The sequence below is a fragment of the Mesoplodon densirostris genome, chromosome 12 (genome assembly GCF_025265405.1).
Source record: "Mesoplodon densirostris isolate mMesDen1 chromosome 12, mMesDen1 primary haplotype, whole genome shotgun sequence".
Taxonomy (NCBI): domain Eukaryota; kingdom Metazoa; phylum Chordata; class Mammalia; order Artiodactyla; family Ziphiidae; genus Mesoplodon; species Mesoplodon densirostris.
This window is the reverse complement of record NC_082672.1, coordinates 61,228,145-61,253,161: the sequence shown is the minus strand read 5'-3', so window position 1 is coordinate 61,253,161 and position 25,017 is coordinate 61,228,145. Positions and strand designations below refer to the sequence as shown.

The following is a 25,017-nucleotide window of genomic DNA, read 5'->3' as shown; positions in this document are numbered from 1 at the left end:
TGTGGCCCCTCCTGTATGAGCCTCCAGCCACACCAGAATTATTTGCTTTTTCCCTATGTGTCATGTTTTCTTATAGCTTATGGCCTCTACATGCTGTTTCCTCTGACAGGAACCGTCCTTCAACTCCTACCCACTCTGCTCTTTAACACCTAATATCCTTTACTACAGCTATCTTCTCTTGCATCTCCTCATCCCAGTCTGGCTGACGGATAGCTGAGGCCTCTAAGGAAAATACTGAGCACACTGATGGGAGTGTCTCTGCTGGTTGGTCTTTTCTCTCAACTTTAAGTTTCTTGAGGGTGGAGCTTTTGCTTCTTCCATCTTTGTATTCAGAGCCCAAACCAAAAGGAATTTTAAACCTGTTCAATGGAAGTGCAACATCACACATGTACATTAGGATTACAATGTATGGTTTTGATATCTGCAATTAGTAAACTGTTTTAAGGCAGGTGTCAATTTTCTTTTTTTTTAACTTTTAAGTAGGCACACTTACTATACCTGGAGATACAAAGGCAGACTCTTCTGAATTGCAGTCAACATAGGTGCAGGCAGCTCCTTTTCTTGCTGTAATACTGTGTGTGGCAGCAGTAAACAGTCTATGATCCGGAATAGTAATTTTTGGGCTTTAGAGGTGGCAAAGATCTGTGCCCATGATTTCACAAGAGTTCCTAACACAGAAGAGCAGTAAGAGAAATTATGGTTATCTTCTAACCAGAAAATTTTGTCATTCCACTAAAAAAAAGTGTATTTATAACACGTAGGACCAAGTTAAAGTTGGCAATAGGAAGAAACATGTATTAAGAGTCAAAAGACTTATGCCAAGTATTTCGCTAAAGAGAAAACTCTCTGAGTTCTGGGCCAAGAAAAACATACATTTCCTGAGCAACTGGCATTTAATACATACACACAACGTGTGGTTATACACTATGTGAATATATAGATTGAAGGTTGCAATTAACCAGATCTCTCTTTTTGCTTTGGTTGCTAGGAAACTCAGAGGCAAATTTATAGTTCAACTCTAAAAACATTGTAAGATCATATATTATGCTTTTATGTATATATTCACTTTTCCCTGGGCTTCATTATGCTACTCTCCATTTTATTGATACCCTTATTTCTTCATATTTTACATTTAATTTACAGGCTGTCTCAACCCAGTTTGCAACAAGAAGAGGTATAACTAAATTTAATTGTTAAAGCAGGAAAAAAGATTAGCTGTAACATCTTGAAGCAATCACTTAACCTCCTGGAACTTCAGTTTTTATAAGTTTCAGTTATTTAACATGAGCAAAAAATGAATTTAAATTTTGATTCAAAAGAAGAGAGACAGGGCTTCCCTGGTGGCTCAGCGGTTGAGAGTCCGCCTGCTGATGCAGGGGACACGGATTCGTGCCCCGGTCCGGGAAGATCTCACATGCCGCGGAGCGACTAGGCCCGTGAGCCATGGCCGCTGAGCCTGTGCGTCCGGAGCCTGTGCTCCGCAACGGGAGAGGCCACAATAGTGAGAGGCCTGCGTACGGCAAAAAAAAAAAAAAAAAAAAAAAAGAGAAACAGACTTCTTTACTACATGAAATATATTATGGTTTCTTTGATGATGGGAGTCTGTCAATTGCTACATTTAATGATAGTAAAACGTACCAAATGAGCACCTTTTGTTTAATAAAGTAATTAAGAGTAGATATATACTTCCCTTTAGAGTATATTACTGCAACTGAGGTCTCCTTTACTGAAAAATATGAATTTAAAAGGAGATCATTAAGTACTTGTCCAAACAGCAATGGTACATGTGCTGCATAAACTTTTATATTTTATTCCATCTTAGAAAAGCAAAAAAGATGATAAAATTCAAAGTTGCTTCCATAAAACAAAAAGTTTAAAATTCAAGCTCTGAAGGAAAACAAAAATATGATTATAGAAGGATATATAGATGTTTAAAAAAAAAGAACCCAACTAATAATCACTTCTAAGAACAACAAACAGCAACATTAATCTTCTGTTGTAAAAGGAAATACAATAATCAATCATAAAGAAACACAATGCTCATTTAGCAATATTTTAAATAGTGCTGGCTTCTTATTCTTCCAGTGAGTGAAAAATTTGAGGATGACAGCAATGTAAGAAAAGCTCACATTCTAAGCAACATTAGTATACCAGTAAGATGAACTGCCATCACCACCAACATTTGAAATGATTCATATCACTCTTAAGTGTCACACAGGTATTAACTTATAAAGAGCAAGGAACTTCCAACCCAAGATGCATCATCTACCCTCGTATTCTATCTTGTGCAATGGTTAAAACACTTTGCTGAAGACCTTAAGTTTTATGAGTTCAGAGAAAGTAGAGATGACACATTTGTTTTACTGCAATATCAAGCCCCTAACTTTGAAACTTTCAGCAAAGAACGTTCAGATGTGTAGGGAATTAAAAATGCAAAGAAAAAGAAAATTTTTACGTAAAAAAACTTTGAGAAAGGTTTAAATACACAGAGTGGCTTTGTAAGAAACCTAGTATTTTTCCTGGCTATAAACTATTACTTATTTACTGATAAAGCTGAAAATATAGAAAACTTGTGGGGAACATACACCCACAATTGAAAGAGAGCCATATTAGAATTCTATTTTTTTTTTAACATCTTTATTGGAGTATACTTGCTTTACTCCAATAAAGTAAATAAAAATTTACTATACTCTAATGGTGTGTTAGTTTCTGCTTATAAAAAGTGAATCAGATATACATATACATATGTTCCCATATCTCTTCCCTCTTGCATCTCCCTCCCTCCCACCCTCCCTATCCCACCCCTCTAGGTGGTCACAAACCACCAAGCTGATCTCCCTGTGCTATGTGGCTGCTTCCCGCTAGCTATCTATTTTACGTTTGGTAGTGTATATATATCCATACCACTCTCTCACTTTGTCACAGCTTACCCTTCCCCCTCCCCATATCCTCAAGTCCATTCTCTAGTAGGTCTGCGTCTTTATCCCCGTCCTACCCCGAGGTTCTTCATGACCTTTTTTTTTGTTTCCTTAGATTCCATATATATGTGTTAGCATACGGTATTTGTTATTCTCTTTCTGACTTACTTCACTCTGTATGACAGACTCTAGGTCCATCCACCTCACTACAAATAACTCAATTTTTTTTTTTCTTTTTTGCGGTATGTGGGCCTCTCACTGTTGTGGCCTCTCCCGTTGTGGAGCACAGGCTCCGGATGCGCAGGCCCAGCAGCCATGGCTCACGGGCCCAGCCGCTCCGCGGCATATGGGATCCTCCCAGACCGGGGCACAAACCCGTATCCCCTGCATCGGCAGGCGGACTCTTAACCACTGCGCCACCAGGGAGGCCCAATAACTCAATTTTGTTTCTTTTTATGGCTGAGTAATATTCCATTGTATATATGTGCCATATCTTCCTTATCCATTCCTCTGTTGATGGACACTTAGATTGCTTCGATGTCCTGGCTATTGTAAATAGAGCTGCAATAAACATTTTGGTACATGACTCTTTTTGAATTATGGTTTTCTCTGGGTATATGCCCAGTAGTGGGATTGCTGGGTCGTATGGTAGTTCTATTTGTAGTTCTTTAAGAAACCTCCATACTGTTCTCCATAGTGGCTGTATCAATTTACATTCCCACCAACAGTCCAAGAGTGTTCTCTTTTCTCCACACCCTCTCCAGCATTTATTGTTTCTAGATTTTTTGATGATGGCCATTCTGACTGGTGTGAGATGATATCTCATTGTAGTTTTGATTTGCATTTCTCTAATGATTAATGATGTTGAGCATCCTTTCATGTGTTTGTTGGCAATCTGTATATCTTCTTTGGAGAAATGTCTATTTAGGTCTTCTGCCCATTTTTGGATTGGGTTGTTTGATTTTTTGTTATTGGGCTGCATGAGCTGCTTGTAAATTTTGGAGATTAATCCTTTGTCAGTTGCTTCATTGGCAAATATTTTCTCCCATTCTGAGCGTTGTCTTTTGGTCTTGTGTATGGTTTCCTTTGCTGTGCAAAAGCTTTTAAGTTTCATTAGGTCCCATTTGTTTATTTTTGTTTTTATTTCCATTTCTCTAGGAGGTGGGTCAAAAAGGATCTTGCTGTGATTGATGTCATAGAGCGTTCTGTCTATGGTTTCCTCTAAGAGTTTGATAGTGTCTGGCCTTACATTTAGGTCTTTAATCCATTTTGAGTTTATTTTTGTGTATGGTGTTAGGGAGAGTTCTAATTTCATACTTTTATATGTACTTGTCCACTTTTCCCAGCACCACTTATTGAAGAGGCTGTCTTTTCTCCATTGTATATTCTTGCCTCCTTTATCAAAGATAAGGTGACCATATGTGCGTGGGTTTATCTCTCGGCTTTCTATCCTGTTCCATTGATCTATATTTCTGTTTTTGTGCCAGTACCATATTATCTTGATTATTGTAGCTTTATAGTATAGTCTGAAGTCTGGGAGCCTGATTCCTCCAGCTCCATTTTTCTTTCTCAAGATCGCTTTGGCTCTTCAGGGTCTTTTGTGTTTCCATACAAATTGTGAAATTTTTTGTTCTAGTTCTGTGAAAAATGCCAGTGGTAGTTTGATAGGGATTGCATTGAATCTGTAGATTGCTTTGGGTAGTAGAGTCATTTTCACACTGTTGATTCTTCCAATCCAAGAACATGGTATATCTCTCCATCTATTTGTATCATCTTTAATTTCTTTCATCAGTGTCTTATAATTTTCTGCATACAGGTCTTTTGTCTCCTTAGGTAGGTTTATTCTTAGATATTTTATTCTTTTTGTTGCAATGGTAAATGGCAATGTTTTCTTAATTTCACTTTCAGATTTTTCACCATTAGTGTATAGGAATGCCAGAGATTTCTGTGCATTAATTTTGTATCCTGCTACTTTACCAAATTCATTGATTAGCTCTAGTAGTTTTTTGGTAGCATCTTCAGGATTCTCTATGTAGAGTATCATGTCATCTGCAAACAGTGACAGCTTTATTTCTTCTTTTCTGATTTGGATTCCTTTTATTTCTTTTTCTTCTCTGATTGCTGTGGCTAAAACTTCCAAAACTATGTTGAATAATAGTGGTGAGAGTGGGCAACCTTGTCTTGTTCCTGATCTTTGTGGAAATGGTTTCAGTTTTTCACCACTGAGGACGATGTTGGCTGTGGGTTTGTCATACATGGCCTTTATTATGTTGAGGAAAGTTCCCTGTATGCCTTTCTGCAGGGTTTTTATCATAAGTGGGTGTTGAATTTTGTCGAAAGCTTTCTCTGCATCTACTGAGATGATCATATGGTTTTTCTCCTTCAATTTGCTAATATGGTGTATCACATTGATTGATTTGCGTATATTGAAGAATCCTTGCATTCCTGGAATAAGCCCCACTTGATCATGGTATATGATCCTTTTAATGTGCTGTTGGATCACAGTAGAATTCTTACATATTAACTTATTTTCTACTCTATGTATATACGAAGCCTTAAAAAAAAGAATTGGGATCATTACAATATATATTTTTAAATGTATTTAGAGGTTGAAAGTAACTTTGCTTATTTAGTAAAATTACAAAATGCATTATGTATTATTAGCTAGGTATATAACATTATTATTTTTTTAAATTAATTAATTAATTAATTAATTTCTTTATTTTTGCTGTGTTGGGTCTTCGTTTCTGTGCGAGGGCTTTCTCTAGTTGTGGCAAGCGGGGGCCAGTCTTCATCGCAGTGCGCAGGCCTGTCACTATCGCGGCCTCTCGTCGCGGAGCACAGGCTCCAGACGCGCAGTCTCAGTAGTTGTGGCTCACGGGCCTAGTTGCTCCGTGGCATGTGGGATTCTCCCAGCCCAGGGCTCGAACCCGTGTCCCCTGCATTAGCAGGCAGATTCTCAACCAGTGTGCCACCAGGGAAGCCCTATAACATTATTAAGTTCCAGAAATATTTATTTAGTATATGGCATCTTCTACAATGGAGAAGCTCTTTAACCACTGTACCCTCAGTTCCCAATCCAGTGCCTGACATACACTCACTAAATGTTCTTATTTGTCCAAAATACAATACGACTATGGGAATAAAAAGTTCTAAAGATACGGCCACTAACCATAAGCACGTTTAAATTTTCCTGGGGGCACACCAAATAGACAGATAATTATAATAAGTGGTAAACTACAAAAAATGTCAGAGCAGAGGACAGATGAAGCACAGTCAGGGAGAGCAGGTCTTCCTGGGCTGGACCCTGAAGGATCATGGGTAGAATTTCAATTACAAAGACCAAAGGGGAAGAATGATCCGAAGAAAGAAGGATGATCAAAAGGAAAGGCATGGAAACAGGAAAATTAGAGATATAAAGAATGAGGGGGGAAAAAAAAGATATAAACAGGAGGAAAGTGGAAGATACTACTGAGAAATCAATCCTGCTTTCTCAGAAATCACCTAGCTACAGTGAAGACCCCAGACACCTTAATCTGGAGGGGTTTTGTCAACAGTTCGCACCTCCCACTACGGCCTTGCAAGCGAAAAGCAGAGGCATCCTCAGGGAGGAGCAGGCCAGGAGAGCAAAGCACAGTGTTTCCGTGGTTAGCTCTCTTTCCCTCAGGTGGATGTGATATCCCAACCCCAGCACACCTAGAAAAGGTTCTAACTCTCAAAAGTTTATATTTGCTCTTTCTCTATTTTGTTCTAAACTTTGTACATGTAGAAGACAGTAAATTATCTGTTCCTAATTTCTGCTGACTAAACTGGTAACACTGTAGCAGTGTACTCTTTTCCCAGTTTCTGAGATCTAGACAAAGGGAAAGAATACAGTATCCACCTGCCACTAAATCAAAAAATCAACCATATAACAAAACAAAGAAGGCCCTCAATACTTCATAAGGAGAATTTTGTCCCGGGTCTGTGTATCACCAATCCAAATGATTTTGCAGCTCCTGATAAGACAATCACATATTTTGTAAAATACAGGCATACTTCCGAAATCATACATTTAGCTTAGCAAAAATCTAATAGCAACTAATAAATTATAAGCTTAAATGCTATGGACCTAGAGTCTGTCATACAGTGAAGTAAGTCAGAAAGAGAAAAAGAAATACTGTATGCTAACAGATATATATGGAATCTTAAAAAAAAAAAAAAAGGTCATGAAGAACCTAGGGGTAGGACGGGAATAAAGACGCAGACCTACTAGAGAATGGACTTGAGTATATGGGGAGGGGGAAGGGTAAGCTGGGACAAAGTGAGAGAGTGGCATGGACATATATACAGTACCAAATGTAAAACCGATAGCTAGTGGGAAGCAGCCACGTAGCACAGGGAGATCAGCTCTGTGCTTTGTGACCACCTAGAGGGGTGGGACAGGGAGGGTGAGAGGGAAGAGATATAGGGATATATGTATATGTATAGCTGATTCATTTTGTTATAAAGCAGAAACTAACACACCATTGAAAAGCAATTATACTCCAATAAAGATATTAAGAAAAAAAATGCTTAAATGCTGAAATACATGTTAATCTACATCATACTAAATTAAATTTATAATAAATTCTCATTTATGTTTCTTTAAAATTAAAATGACCGAATTGCTACTATTGCTTTCACTACATTCTACATCATCCATATTTACACATTTTCACATTCTCCTTTATATTTCACAACAAAGATAAAAGGTTTCAGACAGCCCAAATCAGGTTTATTCATATGTTCAGAAGATCAAAGGGAACAGATATAAGGTTTTGGCCACAGAGAAAAAAAAAAAAACTTAAATTCTGTATAAAAACTTCTAAGGAAATCCTTCTCATTTCCCTTTATCCAGTCCCTAGTTTTGGTTAGCAACATGGTTTTAGTGAACAAAGATATTCAAATTACTGACTTCCTAAAGAAAAATGAACTCTGTTGTTACAGAACAGACACATTCTTTTTGAAAGAAGAAAACATAGTATTGTGAGAAACAAGATTTGAAGCATATGTATCTTTAGTGCTGTAATAAATCCTTTCCTGACCTCCTTCATACAGAGCAGACCATAAAAACAGAAGAAAGTGATGGCTTTCTGATGTTTTAAATTCTAACAAAGCATAGGTAAGCGCTGAAAAAAGGTCCATTTTAATTATGCAGGCATTCACAATGTTAGTGATTCAGAAGACTATTGGTAGCAAACTGGAGTTGGTATATTTTCTGTATTGATCATAATTAATTTTAATATTAACCAAGCATAACAAGAAAAGTTCTGAAAGGAGGTGGAGCAAGACAGAGATACACTTGAAAGCCAACATGAATTATTTTAAACTAAATCACTGTCTTTCAGATCATTCTTAAGACTGTACAGACAGCAGTGATTTAGCTAGTGTGTTAGTATATTCCTATCCATCACGATACTATAGGCTCAACCTAGGGAAGTTTTAATAATGTCAGGAATACATACCCATCATCGTATAAGTCAGCTGCAGACCTGCACTGGAAATTTTTTTTCCCAAATAAGGTTTTATATATTTTAATATTTCACCAAGGTATTCTAAGGACTTTGTGACCATGGTGGATTTATCAGAAAGTGTCGGCAGATTCCCGTAAGTTATACCAACAGCCTATAAATAAGGGAAAACATAATTTAGCATTCCAAGTTTTATATAATACAGATTTTGAAAAATAAAGATAATTTCTCTTTCTACACACACACATGCACACACACATCCCTTACATTTAAGCCTTCATCCTTAACTTTCCAATAAATGTTCATAGCAATTAAAATCCAGGTAAAAAGAATTACCTTGCCTTTTATAATTAAAATAAAGGTTAAAGGAAAAATTTTAAAAATCAGTTCACCAATAATTATGAGTCAGCAAAGTATTAGTAAAAGATACCTGGAACTGATATACAAGAAGCTTATAACCACATCACATCAAGCATTCCAAACAGGTTGGCTCACCATATCTCTAGGACATGACTGGGAATTCTAAATCCCCAAATTCCTACAAAAAAGACCTACAGATGAGGTTAACAGACTCTTACAAGTGAGACCTCCATAAATAAAGTTCAGCTTTATGATATGAATTGATTTTTTTCCCTAGAATTTTCTTTATAAGCCATTAGATGCCAGCTTAACTTTCTCAGAGGAAAAAAAGGATGAGGTACAAAGGGTACAAATGGCAAAATGGGGAGGCTGAGGAGAGAAATGTGAGGTGAAGTAGTAGAGAATAATGGTGAAGTGAGAAGAGGAAGGGATATAAATGAGAGGATGAGTTGAGGGAAGGTGAGAATAAAGAAGAGTTGAGAAGTCACTAGAAGAATCAAGGGATATGGGGATATATGTATAGCTGGTTCACTCTGTTATAAAGCAGAAACTAACACACCACTGAAAAGCAATTATACTCCAATAAAGATGTTAAAAAAAAAAGAATCAAGAGAAAACTGGCTAGAGATGGGTTAGAAGGTTTGAGGAGAGTAGTAAAGTTTCCAAGCCATTATTGGGAATTTAACAATGAATTTCAATTACCCAGATTGGACCATGAATGGCACCAGTATGCATGGTTATGTGATTTTTCTCCTGCAGCTCTCAGGAAATAACACAAAGGAAAGAAGGCAGGTGGTTGTACCGATCCAAAGTTGAAGATTTGCACGTTTAGCAATAAGACAAAGGATGGAAGATTGTGAGTGTGTTGGTTAAGGGTAGTTGAAGTGAGGCCTCCAAGGTAGATAGGGAAGTTAAGGGTAGTTAAGGTAGATAAGGAAGAAAGTGAGACCTTGACAGAATGTTGCGCTTGGATAAAAGGGAGAGGAAGGTCATGATGAAGTCACTCAGAGAAATGGAAGGAAAGCAGTGATAGTCAATGAGCTTTCAGATGCTCCAAGTGATGCCATGATTCAGTGATTAGTCATGGCAGTAGGTGGATGACAGCAGAAGTGAAGATCACTGAAAGACTACTGGAGAAGTTTTGAAATGAGGGCTCAAGATAAGTTATCCAAGGTGATATTAAAGTTAGCCATGGTGATGATAAAATGTAGAATGGAGGAAAAGATAAGGAACCTAGTGAACTTGAACGATTGGGAGGTAGACAGCTGAGAATAAGAGATATACTTGATAAATCCCCTTTTCCATTTAGCTCTCTGCCCTTGGTTCTCTATACTTCTTTCCCTAGACCAGAAATTCTCAAACTTTTCATCTCAGTTCCCTTTTACACACTTAAAAATTGAGGATCTTAAAAAGCTTATAATTTGGGCTATATCTATTGATATTTATTATATTACAAATTACAATAGAAAGATTTAATTTATTCATTTAAAAATAATAAAGATTATGTTAATATGTCATATATTTTTAGTGAAAAATAACTTTCTTTTCCAAAACAAACCAAAAAAAATAGTGGTAAGTGGCACTTTTTTTACATCTTTGCAAATCTCTTTAATGTCTAGCTTAAGAGAAGACAGTTACATCCTCATATCTGCTTCTGCATACAAGCTGTTGCAATACATTGCAGATAAAAACAGTTAAGTTAATATTTCTGTCAATATTAGAAAATTAAGAAAGACATACATATTTAACCCATACATCAAACAAGAGATCACAATGGAAATTGAAAAATATTCTAAAATACAAAATAATGAAAATATTGCAAATAAATCTTGTGGGATGAAGTTAAATTTGTGCTAAATGAAGAATTTATAGTCTTCAATTTAGATATTACAAAGAACAAGCCTCTGAAAATAAATTTTCTAAGTATAAATATAAGATAGAAAAAGAACAGTAAAGTACAAGAGTGAAAAATCATAAAAATAAAAGCAAAAAAAAAAACAATTAAGTCTCACAAATATATGTAGCTGGAAGAGGAAAAAGTATTCTAATAAATTTTTCAGATAATTTGGGAATTCCTCTTTGATATTACACCAAAACTTGACAAGTGGTATTTCTTAAAGGTTAGTTGTAACATGGAATCCAAAATCATGTCAGTGAACGTTCTGTTCTCTGCTACGTTATAAGCCATTGGTCTGTCTTGTGCTTTGAATGAATATTTTCCACACATGCATACTTTCTAAAAAGCCTGTACTTGTTATCTGAAAAATTTTGGTTCATTGAGTTATACAGCTTCCCAATTTGGACAACACATTTCATTGTCCATATTTTTAAAAAATCGTATTTGTTAATATCACCAGTGTTGTCAGAAAGTCTTTAATTATCAAGAAACTCTCAAGCTCATGATGACAAATACACATGTTCCAAAATTCTAATTTTCTTAAAAGCTCAAATTATGTTATTATCAAAATATGCTGTCAGTTGACTTCTTTGAAGTGATAGGCTCATTTTTTTTTTTTTTTTTTTTTTTTTTGCGGTACGCAGGCCTCTCACTGTCGTGGCCTCTCCCGCTGCGGAGCACAGGCTCCGGACGCGCAGGCCCAGCTGCTCCGCGGCATGCGGGATCCTCCTGGACCGGGGCACGAACCCGTGTCCCCTGCATCGGCAGGCGGACTCCCAACCACTGCGCCACCAGGGAAGCCCGATAGGTTCATTTTTAAGAAAATATTTGCAAAATACCCGAGTCTGAATAACCATACTTTGTCAGTTGTTCTTTCATGGTAAAAGCGGTCAGTTCAGCTTACAACTCAATCTCATAAGTGGCTCTCACTTAGACAACAATCTTGCTTTCATATGCATCAAAAGTACTTTAAATATATTTCCTATTGTCATTCACAGAATACTAAAAGGGCATGTACTCAAGGGTCAAGATTTATTAAAATTAGTAACTTTACTGCTTCATTAATGATACTCTTAAGTCAAACTGGCTTTTTTCCCTGTCTCTGATTGCATGGCCTTGAAAATTATACTGACTACTAGTATAATCTTGGGCCATGGTGTTGATTTCTGTTACAGCTTTTACGCTATTTGTACAAACACCAATATAGTTTTGAGCTCACAGAACCCCTGAAAAGTATTAGTGACTCGTAGAGGTCTATGAAACAGACATTTAAGAACCAGTGCCCTAGATTTCAATATTTCTCTATGTTTAGCCTTAACCTCCCCAGACTATGAGATGTATATTTTTCAGTGCCTTGACTACCCTTACCTTCATGTCACACTATCATTTCTGTGCAGAGAAGAGTTAATATAGCAGGGCCCAATGTCATTACCCTTAAGAGGCCTATTTGCAAGGTTGGTCCTTGGTTGGTTTTTGGACCCTTAGATTTTCCCCATCAGTTCCCAATAAGAATGGCTCACTGTGCCTAAACAGTTTGTGCAACCAATACAGTTTATACTGAATATCTGCTTTCCTTCTGGGAGTCTGGATTTTTAAAAGTGCCAGACAAACAGGTCCTAGGTGACCAGCCCCCATTAAAAACTCTGGACACTGGGTCACTAATGAGCTCCCCTGGTTGACAGATTTCATAGGTGTTGTCCCAATTCCTTGCTGGGAGAATTAAGCATGTACAGTGTAATATCACTGTAAGAGGACTCTTGGAAGCTGTGCCTGGTTTCTCCAGACTTCACCCATGCACTTTTTCTCTTTGTTGACTGTACTTTGAAACCTTTCACTGTAATAAGTCATAGATGTAAGTACAACTATATGCTGAGTTCTGTGAGTCCTCCTAGTGAATCATAATAGCACACGGGGTGGGGTGACCATGAGCACCTCTGACACAACCTCAAACTAAACAGGTTTAAAATTGGACTTCTCACCTACTTCTGCCCCACTCTAAATCATGATGTTCCTTTTTCTCCTTAAGGTCATCATTTTTCTGGTTAAACACAGTATTTATTTCATAATCATTCAAAAATCCCAGAATGCAATCTTCAATTCCTCCTAGCTCACTAGCTTCTGGCATTAGTGTTCCTGCACCTTTAATTTACTCTATTGTTACCAATTTTCTTAAAGTCATTTGATCAAATCAGACCTACTTAAAAATTTATAAAGCCTGTTCACAGGATAAAATCTAACTTCTTATACCATGATGCTCTGAATTCTTAACCTACTGATTGACCTATCAACTAACTGACACTTAGCATATACTGTCTTATATTATTATTTTAGCCTTTGTGTATGTCTTGTATTCTCAGACAAGTAAAAGTTCTCTAAGATCAAAGACTAGTTCTTTTGGTTCTTCAAATCCCCAAGAAATCCTCACATAATACTATCTAGCATTTAGCAAACAACTATTATTTAGTGAGTAGTTAAAAAGCAATTAATTTGGATAGGATTAAATTAGGAGAGCCTTCGAAAATGATCAGTGTAGTGCATGACTTCTACTTCCCTTTCTGGTTCAGTATGGTCCCCAGCATAAGTGTTGAATTAATTAATGACGGAGATCCAATCAACAACTAAATAAAAGGCTCCAGAGAAATATGTATTTTATATCTACATCTACTACTACGAAATATTTTTAGGGTTTACATGACATCTCTAACTGTAACAATTGTACTTTAACTTAATGAAAACCAATGGAAGAATTCACATTTATGGAAAGAGCTTATGGATTGTAAGGATCTTCGCTGCAGTTAATACCAACTACTCTGTGGGAAAATAAACTAAGTTTTACTGTGAATAGCTTACAAAAACACTAATCCAAGCACATTAACGACTTCAGTTAGGCTACAAAACAAAGACTATTACATAAGACAGATTCCTACAAAATGAATAATTAAAAATACAGTATTGGGCCTCCCTGGTGGCGCAAGTGGTTGAGAGTCCGCCTGCCGATGCAGGGGATACGGGTTCGTGCCCCGGTCTGGGAGGATCCCGTATGCCGCGGAGCGGCTGGGCCCGTGAGCCATGGCCGCTGAGCCTGCGCGTCCGGAGCCTGTGCTCCGCAACGGGGGAGGCCACAGCAGTGAGAGGCCCGCATACCGCAAAAAAAAAAAAAAAAAAATACAGTATTGAATGGGATTATTTATTACAGAGGCAAAATAAAACAAATGGATTGGTTTTTAAATCCCCAACCATGCTATGATATGAAATAGTTGGTGCTTATGCTGAATACCCTAAAATTTTACTGTAAAATTTACACTGTTCATTACAGGGTGGTAAACATTAAGTTGGAACTATTATGGACCATATACAAGGAAATTTAAGTACCTGAAGAATATTGTTATCTAACAATTTCAGCAATAAGATACTCCTACAATTTAGATCAGACTTGGAGTTAAGGCTTTTATGTGGCATTCTTTACTCTTATTATTTTTTATTACACGTAATTCTTCTGCTGTCCTGAAGAGTGAGTTGTGCTGTATCTTAGATTCACATTTTTATTCCTTCAGAATTTTATAATAGCGGCAACCAGTAATATGATTCAATTTAAAATAATTCATTTTATGGAAAAACTTTATGAACACTTCAAGATTTTTGGAAAAATAATTGTAACTGATCTGAACAATTATATTAATGAATAAAAAATACCTCGAGGAACAGAACAAGTGCTTTTTTAGGGTCTTCTTGGATAGGTAAATATTCAACTTGAGACTTTGAGAGAATATTCTTTACTTCTGAGAGTTTAAATAGCAACCTTGTCAGTTCAGCCAACTGTTCCATGTAGTCTTTTTCTGTTAAAATAAAATATTTATATAATGTGTTCATAAATTTATGTTATATATATATATATATATACACACACACACACACACACACATATATATGGGAGAACAGGGAATGTATCATTCTTCATTTATGACAACGCTTTCTTTTAAAATTAAAATTTCCACATTATTAAAAACTTCTAAGTTTCTCTCACTATGGGAAGGCTTTATTTAAAAACAAACAAATGAGTATTTGTGAACGTCCTAGTCCCAAAAGCTATTCATGTAAAGCCAACTAATGTAATAATATATAAAAGTAAATTTGGAGCATTTTTTCAGTCCAGCCTTTGTGGGATTTATGAATGGCCATAAACAATAGGTTTAGGATAAGGCACGCCCTACAGACCATCAGAACTGTATGGGATATTAAAAACAAAAAAATTACAAGGAAATGGGATGAAATTATTCATAATTGGATATTTTTCTTTATAGGGTGTTAACAGTGTGATATTTGGTTATTTACTTCATATTTCCACTTTTTTTGTGATCAGTTTCTTCAAGGTAAAAAAATAGCTCGTCATTTGAGAGCAAATTTTTGTTCCTAGCTTCCAAGGAAACAGTTCTTTTATCTTTATAGGAGAGAAATTTGTCCTATACAGTTACGGGAAAATATCAAGAAAAAGAAACAGGCTGCAAAAGGAAGTAAATTTCTGTTCATATTAATACCTGTTTACAAATATATTTTTTATCTTTCCTATTAATGTATATAATGAAACAGGAAATTTTAAACATAGTTAGCTATCTAGAAAGCAAATCACCTGCAATACTTACCAACTGCCTGTTCAGTATTTAAATCAATGAACGAGTCATCTGGCACATAAAGGTTTTTTATATACATTTGCAAAATGCAACGGATCCATGATCTTATAGTTAGGGCTTGAAAAGATACACAGCCTGAATGAGAAAGTGCTTCACATAACATGCTGTAAAAATAAGTTGATGGATATTAAAAAGAGAAACCCAAACAAAACCCTGATAATGTATTCCCTGAGTACAGAGATTCAGAAATAAAGGAAAACATTCTAATATCCCCCAGTTCTTGGCCTCACTTATTTTACAGACAAACACACTAATGCAGACATGCATTGCTGAAAATATACTCTACAGACACACACAAAATGATATTTTAGACAAATATTCTTGCTTTCATTTGTAATGCCCTAGTTTTTAATTTTCCTTTTTCCACTGATGGCATACATATAGGCTAATGCCAAAGGAGAAAGGGAAAGAAGAACATGGTTAAAATTAGAAAAACAAGGAAGGGGATTAACTAGCTAGGTGAGATAATACTAAAGGAAGTGGCAAGTACAATAAAAAAGTGGCCCTTAGAGTAAACAGAGACGAGGTCATGACCAAGAAAAAAGGCAAAAAGACAAAATACATTTCTGTGTGGCTCTCCTGACCAATCCCATTCCCATCCCTTCCTTTCCTGCTCCCCCACCTCACAGGAGTCATTATTAAGGAATTCCAAAATAACATCTGAATGAGATTAAAAAAAAATTATCTTACAAAGTCAAAGGCCTAGTTAAATCTGATTTCTAATCATTTTATAAGTGAGGATAGAGAGAATGAGGATGGTCTTAACCTAATTATAAATGTTATGTAAAGTTAAGACACTTGAAAAATACATATAAATCATAACTCTAAAAATACTGTTTTGAAATACTTTGAATATAAGTTATCATAAAAAAAGAGAACAAAAAACAAGAACTCAGATGGGTCATTTATTACTTATACAACCTTCCCAACATTACTTACCATCTTTGCATTTCAGTTCCTTCAACTGTGACTTACACACAATATTATTTTAAAAACTGAAATCCTTTCAGATAATTTCAGCACAAGTATTTAATAAATAATATAAATAAATGTTTGTTGTTATTAAAGAATTCTTAAGCTGGAAGGGATCCTGAAAGTAATCCAATTGAAGGTGAACTCCCTTACTTTACAACTGAAAGCCACTGAGAAAATGATTAATGACTCTGCTTAATGATTTCCTTTTGAGAAGAATACCTCTTCATTTTCACTGACTGGCAGGCAGCTGGGATCAGACCTACACCGGTCTCTTAGGTTTGTGTATTTATTTTATTTTCCCTCATCTTGATATTCTTATTTAAATTGTCCTGATTATTCTACACTATTTCTATTATCTATTGCACATTTTTTCTGTTGGGGTTCCTCAGATCTCTTATGTAATATGGCAGGGGACACTTAAAGATACGGAAACCAAAGTTCAGGGTGGGGAAGTCTCTTGTTCATGACTACACAAAAGTCAAAGCTTTAAACATCTAGCTGTGAAGAGGAAAGCTAACATTAAATCTAAAACTACAGTAATATAAGTGTCTTACAGATTCAGCAATATTAATTGTATAATTTCTTTCACAATGGTGAGTGAAGAAGGGTCATTTCAGTATGAGGATAAGGCAGTCCTACAAAAACCGTTTTGACAAAACAGCCAACAACACTGTTTTAAGAAAGCTTTCCTACTATTAATACTGTCAAAATGCTGATACACAGAAAAGCAACAAACTGCCCAAGTGAGAGTATATATAGTAAAGATCAGTTTTTATTGTGAAAATTCTTACCTTCCTAGTGAACTCACATATCATGGGCTTACATTAATGTGCATACCTGAAATAAGAACACTTACCTATTTTGTAGGAAATGACTTAAATATCTGGCTACAACTTGGGGCCAGACGATATCATCCCAACCAAAAAGTTGTATCATTGATGTAACTGGCTGAGGCTGAAGATCTGATGGGGCTGTGCTGGGCAAGTCCATTGCCAGCAAAGTAAAATCTGGATTTAAAATGAGGAAAACTCACAGTGAGAATTTTTTAACACCCCCCCTCCCAAATTATATCAATAGTGATTTTTAAAAATCAGCACTAAATAGTAAAATGTCACATTTTAGAAACGTACAACAGAAAGCTAAAACTGAACTAAACTCATGTTGTCGAAGAAATTTCTGTGGCGATCATCTGGATCTCCAAGAAAGGGTCTAGAATAATCTGTCTCAGCATCATCATGATGAATCTATAATGGCCCCCTCAAACGGCAAATTCTACACCTGATGTCTCTGCTTATGTGACTCTCCCATTCAAAAGACCCATTACAAAAATTATTTCTAGCATCCACTCTTCTCCAATTGAGTTAATTTACTCATCACCTGCCACAGACAGAGTCCTTCCTCACCTTGGACACTGGACATTCTTTTCTAGTAAAAAGTGACCTCCTACAATCAATCAGTGATACTCCACTTCCCTCAGAACTCACAAAGCCTAGGAACTAGAATTCCTTAGGTCACCATGGTAAACAAATGTACTTTATTTTGTGATTTCCTGGGATTCCCCAACTTAATTTGCACTATATTACTATATGTTTATCAATAAATTGCTTCTTAAGCACTGCCTCTTATGCAGCTCTCTCAAATAGTGGCTATTTATTCTCCCACACTCTTGTACACGGGACCCACATAAGGTGAACTTACTTCTTGGTCCACATGGCTGCTTCTATACCTTTCACCCTTTCCCCTCCCTTTGGCTTTGAGTCTTAGGTCATCAGATTAAATCACCAGCACTAACTCTCCTTGTTGCATTTGTCTACCGTTTCCTCCTTCACCTCCTCTCACCCCTTGAAGATTTTAGTTCATTACCATCCTTTCTAACTGCACTCCTGTCATAGTCCTTGATGATTTTTTCTTCCAGTCTCCTGGCATTGAACTCCTCTCCTTCAGTGAGTCTATCTTCCATTCTACTTTAGCCATTCACTCCCATGGTGATACAGAGAGCTTGGCACTACCCATAAGTACAATCTCACCATAATTTCCACTTTGAAGACCCCTCTTTCTGGCATTAAACTACCTTTCCAACTCTCCTCCTCTAGGTTCCCAAATCCAACAATCCTTTGATTCTACCAGGACCTACAATTCATTGCTCCTACAAGTTTTCCCCTTCCTTCCCCTTTTTAGGCAGCTTGATTACATGGTCCATTATTATACTGACTTTCATATACCATCAACTCCCTTGCTTCTTACTTGATTTTTTGTACTTGCCTGGAAAAAACACCATCTGTTTAATTACATCCTTGGTCTTCTCCCCACATGCACCTACACCTACACAGTATAAATGGCTGGTGAACAACCACGCTGACTGATCTCACTTCAAGTTTATGACTACAAACTTTAAGTGGACTCTTTAGAGTCGGTCATCATTTCTACCACATTTCTCTAGTCCATTCAGTCTTTTACTCTCCTAGAGGATTACTGCATACCTTCTTTCCTCGCTCCGTCATAAGCCAGCATCTCCTCCCCATCTTCACTTTCAGCTAATGACCTTACTACGTCGCAGAGAAATGAGAAACATCAGAGGAGAACCACCACATCTATCCAGCAACCTCCACCTGGGCCCATTTACTCTGCCTTCTCTTCTGCTACTACAGGATATCGGAGGCCAAGTCCTCTATGGGATCCCATTTCTCTTGGGCATTAAAACACAAGTGAGTCTCTTGCCACATCAAGTTTTTCCTCACTCCTAAACATTCCTGTCAGCATTATAAATATGCTGAAATTTCTCTCATGTTATTAGAAAAAAATCTCTGACCCCATTTCCCTCTCCAGCTAACATCCCCATTTTTCTACTTCTCTTAGACAGTGATACTCAAAAAAATTTACTACATTTCCAGTCAGCGATTCCTCTTCTCACATTTTCTCCTGGATATCTTCAATCAGGCCTTTGTCTCTACCCACTACAGCAAAACTGCTCTTGAAGGTCACCAGTGACCTCCGTCCTACTAAATCCAAGGACCGATTCTCAGGCCTCATCCTATTTGACCCATTAACTGCATTTGAAGTGTTGATAACTGCTCCTTCCTTGAAAAGCTCTGTCATTTGGTTTCCAGGGCACTATACTTACTTGGTTTTCGTCTCACCTCACTGGTATTCCTTTGCAGTCTCCTTTCTTGGTTCCTCTTTATCCTAAAAGTCTGAACGTGGGAATATCCTAGGGCCCTATCCTCAAACTTCTCTTTTTTTTTCCTCTTTTTTTGCGGTATGCGGGTCTCTCCTGTTGCGGAGCACAGGCTCCGGAAGCGCAGGCTCAGTGGCCATGGCTCACGGGCCCAGCCGTTCTGTGGCATGTGGGATCTTCCCAGACCGGGGCACGAACCTGTGTCCCCTTCATCGGCATGGGGACTCTCAACCACTGCGCCACCAGGGAAGCCCCCAAACTTCTCTTTTTACTGGTACTTACTCTATTAGTAGTCTCATCCAGTTCATAGCTTTAAAGACTATTTACACATACATAGTTTCCAAATTTAAATCTCTAGCTTAGACCTCTTCCCTGAACCCTAGGTTCATTATCCAGGGGTCTAACTCAACATCCCTACTTGGATTTTAATGGACATATAAAAAAAAAATGTCCAAAATCAAAATCCTAGTCTTCACTCACAAAATCTGCTCCTGCCACAATCTTCCTCATCTCAAACAAGGGGTTCTCCCTTTATCTGTTTTGCTTACCATATCATACCCACTTAGAAAATTCTGTCAGCTCTACCTTCTGATTGGTAATCTGACCACTTCTCACCACTTCTTCTGCTACCACTGTAGCCCAAGGTGCCCAGCTCTGAGCTGTTACAATAGTTCCCTACATGGCCTCCCCACCTCCCGATAGTCTATTCTCCAGCCAGCAGCCAGAGGGATCCTATCACTCCTCTGCTCAAGACTTCCCAACAGCTTCTAATCTCAGGGTAAAAGCAAAAGTCTTCACAGCTACGTACAAGGCAGAACACAAAGTAGTTCTCCATAACTGCTTGACCACATCTCTGACTACTCTCACTCCTTTTCTTATTCCAGGAGAGCTTTGACGGCTTCCTGTAGTTCCTCAAACACACCAGACACACTCTTGCCTCTGGACTTCTGCATAGCTCATAGCTGCATAGCTGCATATCTCACCTCTTTCATGTCTTTGCTCAAATGGTACTTACACAGGTTTTCCTGACAATTCTGTTTAAAATTATAACTTGCCTCTGGCTTTCCCTATCCCTATCCTTTTCTATATTTTTATTTTTCTCCACAGCACTTATCACCATCTGACATATTATACATTTTACCTACTGATTTATTTATGTTCTCTCCCCGCCACTAGACTATAAGCTCCATGAAAACATGGAGCTTATACATGAAAAAAGGAATTGCAGTCCTTTTTTTTCCCCATTGGTATATCCCCAATGGCAATAAAAGTGGGTATTCAATAACCTTTTTTTTAATGCAGGAAATTTCTCTCTCTCCTATGAAGTTTTTATTTCAAAACGAACCCAAAACCCACAGATATTTTGCTTTATATCTATATACTGTTTATTTTCAGTGCCTAGGACAGCACTGACTCAACTTGTATGATATAATTTTTGGTAACTAAGTGGGAGTTTGGATGATGAATGGAAGAAGTCATATAGGCTAATAATGACTGTTTTGGTTAAACTGAATATCAATATTTATTTTCATAGACATTACACTGGTTGGAAAACCGTTGCCCTGTCACAATTCTTCAATCTATGTATCATTGTAAAGTCTTAATTATGGAAGTGTTACCAGAATTCAAGGTCTTTTAAAATTTATATCATGCAGTCTTTTCTGTAGTGCTTTTAGCTCAGCTTTCCTCATTCACACCAGGGTAAAATAAACCTTGGTTTAGATCTTAGGTTTTCAAAAGTGTTAATATTTAAATACATTAAATACCTTCATATAAATTGCGTTTAAATACATGCAGTCACCATATTGATCTCTCTCTATTCCAGTATTTCTTAACATACATTGGGTAAAATATCCCTTTGTGAAAGATAATGACTTCTTTTTGGGAAAGTGCATATATGCACATATATTCAAATTCTTGCCTATAATTTCATCTGATTCAGAGTCCCTTAAAGCCTAAGGACATGCCCACAGGCTAATAATCAAATTAAGTAAAAATTACAACCTAAAATAGAATCTAATGAAGTCAGAACAATAACATTCTCTATACTCCATGTCATTCTGAGCTCATCTGCTTGATGTTGAAGTGGAATTCACGCTATATCCTTTATTGCTCTTTATTCAACTTCATCTTATACTAGATATCTGAACATACAATTTGAAAATAAACTACTTGAACTAGAAGAAATCAAATGTTGCTTTAGTTTCCAAATAATGCATGCATAAGAAAAGTTCACGTACATTCAATATTTTTAAGGTTAAAAATGATCTTTTGTTTTTAGAAAAAGATCACTTAATTTTTACCTTTACTAAGAGGAAAATAATAAACAAGCTAAAGGTTCCTAATTTTAAAATATGTAACTCTTTTCATCTTTCTGGTTGACAAAATATTTATTGCACCATAATAAAATAAGAGTTTGTTAACAAGCAGACAGAAGAAAAAACTGACAGAGTCTGCAAAATGAGAAACTAATTAGCAAATTAACAACGCTGACCTGCAGCTGCATCCGCGAGTTGTGAGAGAGGCACTATCTGTGACATTCTCTGACTCTTCAAAAATGAAAAGAAATGCCTCCATAGTGCACTGGCAACTGCAGCAAGGTGGCGCTCTTTAGCCGACAATGAAGACTGCACAATGAGGTCCACATTCTCCCTCTGAAGTTCCTGACACAATTGTTGATGCATACTCCTAAAAAAGAAATAAAAATACAGCTAACACCCAACAAACACTCACAAAAATTTTTCTTTAAATACATTATGGGCTTTTAACGTTTATACCATATGAAAACTGAAGAACTGTTTTATATAATTAAAACCTTTATGCCAAGACATTATGCATTTCTGGTTATTTGATGGATGAATGATGGCATATTAAGCACCATAAAGTTAATGTTAATTACTAATGTCAACCATTAATTATATGCTTTTTTAATATGTCAGATCCAAATAAGAAACAGGCAGCTTCAGAAAGAAGGTTTGCATTTTGCAACTCACTATGACAAGTGATTTTACTTACAATCTAGACATAAAAACAAAATTTTAAACCATTTCTTCTCTGAGCTTTAGGGCATGATGTACCAAGAAGACAGTGAGTATTTATGGCTTATGCATGATATTTTAAACTAAAATACTTTCCTTGTTTAGAGCAGACACAGGTGTTGAGCTAGTATATAAAACTGTGCTAGATACAACCTTATTATCAGTACATTGGTCCAGAAAGATCCATAATCATTTTCACATAGTAGAAAAAAATAAAAAATAAAAAGTTATTCTCCATAAATCCATAAAACATGAATTCAATACTGCCTCAAGTTTCAATTCATCATTTACTCACCTTTTTTTTCCTATTGAAAATTTAGACATCTCTATACCTTAAAAGAAACATAAGAGGGGTATATACTAAAATATTTTTCTAGTGATCTGGAATAGAAGGCATTTATGCAATATGCTCAGCAATTAGTAATATTATTTAATACTAAATGTGCAACCGTGATATTATTCCTGTTTCTGTTTATTACTGCCATCTCAATTGAGAGTAGACACAAATGCATGAATACCATCCTTAGATTTGCTTTCTTCAATTAAAGAGGAAGCAGTGAAAACCAACCAGTGGAGCTAAGGCAGGAGGCTTCCTTCAATAATGGTAGTATTCCATTGAGAAAACGACTAGTACTTTAAAAAAGAAGGAAAGATTACATTAATTCCAACACTCCTGATGTTTTAAATCAGTTCATCTAAGGGAAGTGGACACTCAAAATAACTATATAAAATACAGAACTAACTAGTGCATGTAACTAAAGCAATTCCGCAAAAAGATCAAACTGGTTGCAAGACCACATCTTTGTACTTTTCCCATAACTACACAAAAGTAAAAAATTTAAGTATAAATTATGTAACACTAGGACTCTGTGCCTCTCTACATTGGAATTCTTAGATGATCATGAGATACTACTTAATGCTACCTGAAGTACTGAAAAATAAAACAGGTGTACAAATGCCTGGGGAAAGAATATCATAGTAAGCAAGTCTCATAAAAACTAACCAAATATCTGCTATGTTCTTTCTGTGTAAAAACCTGCCTGAGATGCTTTCAACTTTAACTAGTGACTAAAGAACTATTTCAGGTCCTTTAGCTTTGAGTAAGATGAATATCAAATCACTAAAATCCATTTGGCAACTAATTCATCTGCCTACATCCACGAAGCAAAGTTCATGGGTACATTTCAAGACACTGGAGTCCAAGTAAAATAATACCACCATTTGTAAAACCCATCTATAGCTTTTTCAAAGTACATGGGTCTCAAAGGATAATAAATAACTTACTGTATTTGGGTAGGATGGATTTTACTCCTATTTCTAAATAAAATAAGCCATTTCTTCACTCACTAAAATCTATTCCCCAGGAAGGGGTATTATTTCTGATCATCCTTTATGATGCCAGAAATTCTTTAACTAAAAATCAGAACAATTCCGTAAGATGGGTATCATTTAATCCTCTTTATAGATGAAGATGATAATAACATGCCCAAAGGTCACATGGCTAAGAAGAGCTGGCCCCATAATCTGAATCAAAATCTGACTCTGAAGCCCATACTTTTCCCTTACACACTAAGACACACACCCTTATATGCTAAGATGCCCGCACATGCGCGCACACACACACACGATTTAAATATTGATCAATTTTCTTCTCTCCCTACTTGGGTTGAAGAAATTTTAGTAAGCCTAAGAAAAGAAGCTAGACAAGCCACATGTAGCTTTGCCTTGTGAAGAGGCAGGGGCAAATGTTTTGAGTAAAAGACTAACTTAACATAGGTTAAAATCATTTTGGAAATACAGATAACTAGCCCACTTATGTTCTAAAAGATGCAATACATTATAGCAGAAAATAAAATCTGCTGAACATCAAGTTATTCAAATTGCAGCTCTTATAGTAGAAACAATAGCAACATCTAGCATTTATTGGTATTTACCATGTGCCAAGCACCATGCTAGTTATTTTGTAAGCATTGTTTCTCATCCCATGTGGTAGGTACAATTATTATTCAAATCTTATAAATGAGGAAACTGAGGCAATACAAGTAACACTTGTTTTGGGTAAAACTGCTGGTTATTAGCAAAGCTACTGTGAGCTGTGTGACCTTGAAAAAAAAAAGAATAACCTCCCAATTTTTGTTTTCTAAAGAGTTAAGATTAGGAACAATCATTTATCATCCACCCAACAGGGTTATTGTGAAGATCACATGAAATAATGTCCTCAAAAGTGTTCAGGGGGGGACTTCCCTGGTGGTCCAGTGGGTTAAGAATTCGCTTTCCAATGTCGGGGATGCAGATTCAATCTCTGGTCGGGGAACTAAGATCCCACATGCTGTGGGGCAACTAAGCCCACGGGCCACAACTAGAGAGCCCACATGCTGCAACTACTGAGCCCATGTGCTCTGGAGCCTGCACATCACAACTAGAGAGCCCATGTGCTGCAACTACTGAGTCTGCGTGCCACAACGAAAGATCCC

The 25,017-nt window shown here is 36.6% G+C and overlaps 1 protein-coding gene across 2 annotated transcripts in view; it reads right to left on the bottom strand.

Moving 5' to 3' along the window:
* MMS22L (MMS22 like, DNA repair protein) overlaps positions 1-25,017 on the bottom strand; it is a 146,166-nt gene that overhangs the window by 23,530 nt on the left and 97,619 nt on the right. For both annotated transcript variants that reach the window (XM_060115026.1, XM_060115027.1), the window contains exons 15-20: positions 22,000-22,193; positions 17,187-17,337; positions 15,308-15,459; positions 14,361-14,503; positions 8,405-8,564; positions 499-668 (exon numbers count right to left, since the gene is read on the bottom strand). In XM_060115026.1, the coding sequence (XP_059971009.1) occupies positions 499-668; positions 8,405-8,564; positions 14,361-14,503; positions 15,308-15,459; positions 17,187-17,337; positions 22,000-22,193 (970 nt within the window). The remainder of the gene's footprint in view (positions 1-498; positions 669-8,404; positions 8,565-14,360; positions 14,504-15,307; positions 15,460-17,186; positions 17,338-21,999; positions 22,194-25,017) is intronic.